Source organism: Penaeus monodon, chromosome 42 (assembly GCF_015228065.2).
Source record: "Penaeus monodon isolate SGIC_2016 chromosome 42, NSTDA_Pmon_1, whole genome shotgun sequence".
NCBI classification, from domain to species: domain Eukaryota; kingdom Metazoa; phylum Arthropoda; class Malacostraca; order Decapoda; family Penaeidae; genus Penaeus; species Penaeus monodon.
The window spans coordinates 9,501,825-9,504,324 of record NC_051427.1 but is presented as its reverse complement, the minus strand read 5'-3'; the positions used below and the strand labels follow the sequence as shown (position 1 = coordinate 9,504,324).

Genomic DNA, 2,500 nt, shown 5'->3' with positions numbered 1-2,500 from the left:
GACATCTAAGACTGCTGGGCTTCACTCCCGAAATCCTGTACCCAAAGCCAACCGACAAACCACTGTTTAACAACCTCGTTAAGCAGTGCGAGATGTATGACATAACCTTCATTAAAGAAATGCCGAGTATGGAGAGTCTAAGTAGGTACGTGTGTTGGGTCAACTGTAGTTTTCTTTTGAGAATTTTGTTTGTACATAGATGGCTCCACAAGTGCTCTGTCACTGACAAGCCAATTAATAGGCTCACCTGATCCCCTTTCCTAGAGTGTTCAGGAAAAGTGTATTTTTCTAATGCAGTTAATGTAGCAATAAAATATGAAAATAAATCTTTTCAAATATCTAGGAAAAAGATGAATAGGTGAGATAGGCAGGACTAGTATTTTACTCCTTGGTGATTAAGCACCTGTGGAGACATCTAGGTGTAAAGACAATAAACCCCTTGGGTCCGGATGCTTCACTGCCTTTACGTTGCCCAAAGTAAGGGTATTAGGCTTACTTGAGAGGCCACTCTGACAGGTATACAGCTTCTAAGCCCAGCGCACAAGACCCTTTGCAATATTATTTTCTCTTTTTCAGTATAAGCATATTGGGGGAGGGATAGCATTTTCCAGTGTCAGTATTTGTCATTTGATTTGCCTTATCAGGATGGTAATAGAAATTTCCTTGTGCAGACTCCATATCCTCTCGAAGTAGTCCATAACTCAGTAATAATAACAGTAACATTTTGTTGTTTGTGTAATTTTTTTTTTTTTTTTTTTTTTTTGCATCATTGAATTTTCTGTAAAACAACCAGCAGTCAAGAATAGGATCCTGAGCATGGAAAGAACATCCTCCCCAAAGCTGGCACTCTTCCAGTCATTTCTCATAGATTGTACTTTTCACACTCATTACTGATGGAAGTGATGCAAAAGCCCCTTCCTAAATGCCAAACGAGTCTAATCACCCTTCAAGACCTCTGTGCACTTATAACAAGTTATTCCCATCACCCCTGCTCACAGCCAAATTTTCCCATGCCGCTTGTTCATGTCACCTGCCCCTCAGGCCAAATTTTTTTCATGAGGTGATGGTCACATCATCTGGATTGCAGGGGTTAACCCCCCAAACAAAAAAAAAAAAAAAAAAAAAAAAAAAAAAATGTAGACTTACCATTACAGTATATATGTATATATGTGCATGGAATCTGATCCTTAGTGATGCTTAGCAGCTGAAGTTATGCTTTACAGTCAGTGGGTTAAATTAACAATAGAAGAGAGGCTTAGTATTGGTAATAATTATACCATGATAGATGCTAATGTCAAGTACTTCTTTACAGCAAATATCACTTGATTGTGGATGCTCTGTTTGGATTCAGTTTCAAGCCTCCTGTAAGACCACTCTTTGCACCTATTATAGAATTGTTAAGCAAGGTCAGTAATTTTTCTGTTATCAGTGTGGAATATCCTTGTTTATTTCAGTACAGAATGAAGTAAAAGAATTTAAACTTTCTTTTTTTATGCCAGTCACACTTGTTTTGCAAGTAGCTCCTAATTTTTTTCATGGTCATTGGTAACTATATACACATTATATAACTTTTCCAACATATTAACCACTCCTTTATTGCATTCCATTAAAGGAGCACAGGAACCACTCCTTTTTGCATATCCATATGATCACCCCCTCAGCCCCATTCCTAAAGTTTGTTACCTTGATCCCTTTAAAGTGTTTACTGAAAAGTGTGACTTCTGTTCTCCCTCCCAAAGACAAGTGTTCCGCTGGTTAGTGTGGATATTCCCTCTGGTTGGCATGTGGAGGATGGGCCAACAGATGACACCCCAGCTCTGGCACCTGACATGCTTATCTCTCTCACAGCACCCAAGCGGTGTGCCAAACACTTCAGAGGTTTGTGCGCTGTTGTATATCTTTTGGAAGGGTGGAGATTGTCTATATTGGGTGCTGTTGTACATTTTTAGGTGGTTACTGATGTATCTTTTTCTTTCTTTAATCACTGTAATATGTATATGTATGAAAATATGTATAATAATTTTTTCCCTGTTTCTTTGTAACCTCGCATGCACCCCCTCAAATACAAACTCACTTGAACAAAGAGGAAAAAAAGAGGTGCCCTATAGATGCCATTTTTGTTTCCTCTCCACTCACAGGAAGGTACCACATGCTTGGAGGCCGCTTTGTTCCTCCGCAGATGCAGAAGAAGTACGAACTCAACCTCCCTGAATACCCAGGTACCAGTCAGGTTGTGTCACTGTCTTAAAAGGTGTCTTTTCTTAAAAGTCTAGATAATGACCCAGTTGAATGCAAAATGAACTTTTGTTGGATATAAAAGAGTTTATGATATGTTCTTTATTTCTGTTGTGGTATATGATATGATGTGATATTTCTGTAGTGTAAGGTCTGTATATAATGAATGTATACTTTATTTGCTAATAAAGTATAATTACCTAAATTTATCAAGAACATTCTTTACAATTCCTCTTATACTGTTTATTATGAAAATCTTTCATAC

The 2,500-nt window shown here is 37.9% G+C and overlaps 1 protein-coding gene across 5 annotated transcripts in view; it reads left to right on the top strand.

Annotated features, from left to right (window-relative positions):
* LOC119599434 (NAD(P)H-hydrate epimerase-like) overlaps positions 1-2,281 on the top strand; it is a 6,580-nt gene extending 4,299 nt beyond the window's left edge. For all 5 annotated transcript variants that reach the window (XM_037949207.1, XM_037949208.1, XM_037949211.1 and 2 more), the window contains 4 exons: positions 1-145; positions 1,313-1,406; positions 1,740-1,878; positions 2,139-2,281. The exon at positions 1-145 is cut by the window's left edge and continues 82 nt beyond it. In XM_037949207.1, the coding sequence (XP_037805135.1) occupies positions 1-145; positions 1,313-1,406; positions 1,740-1,878; positions 2,139-2,248 (488 nt within the window). In that variant the 3' untranslated portion in view covers positions 2,249-2,281. The remainder of the gene's footprint in view (positions 146-1,312; positions 1,407-1,739; positions 1,879-2,138) is intronic.
* Positions 2,282-2,500: the final 219 nt, after the last annotated feature.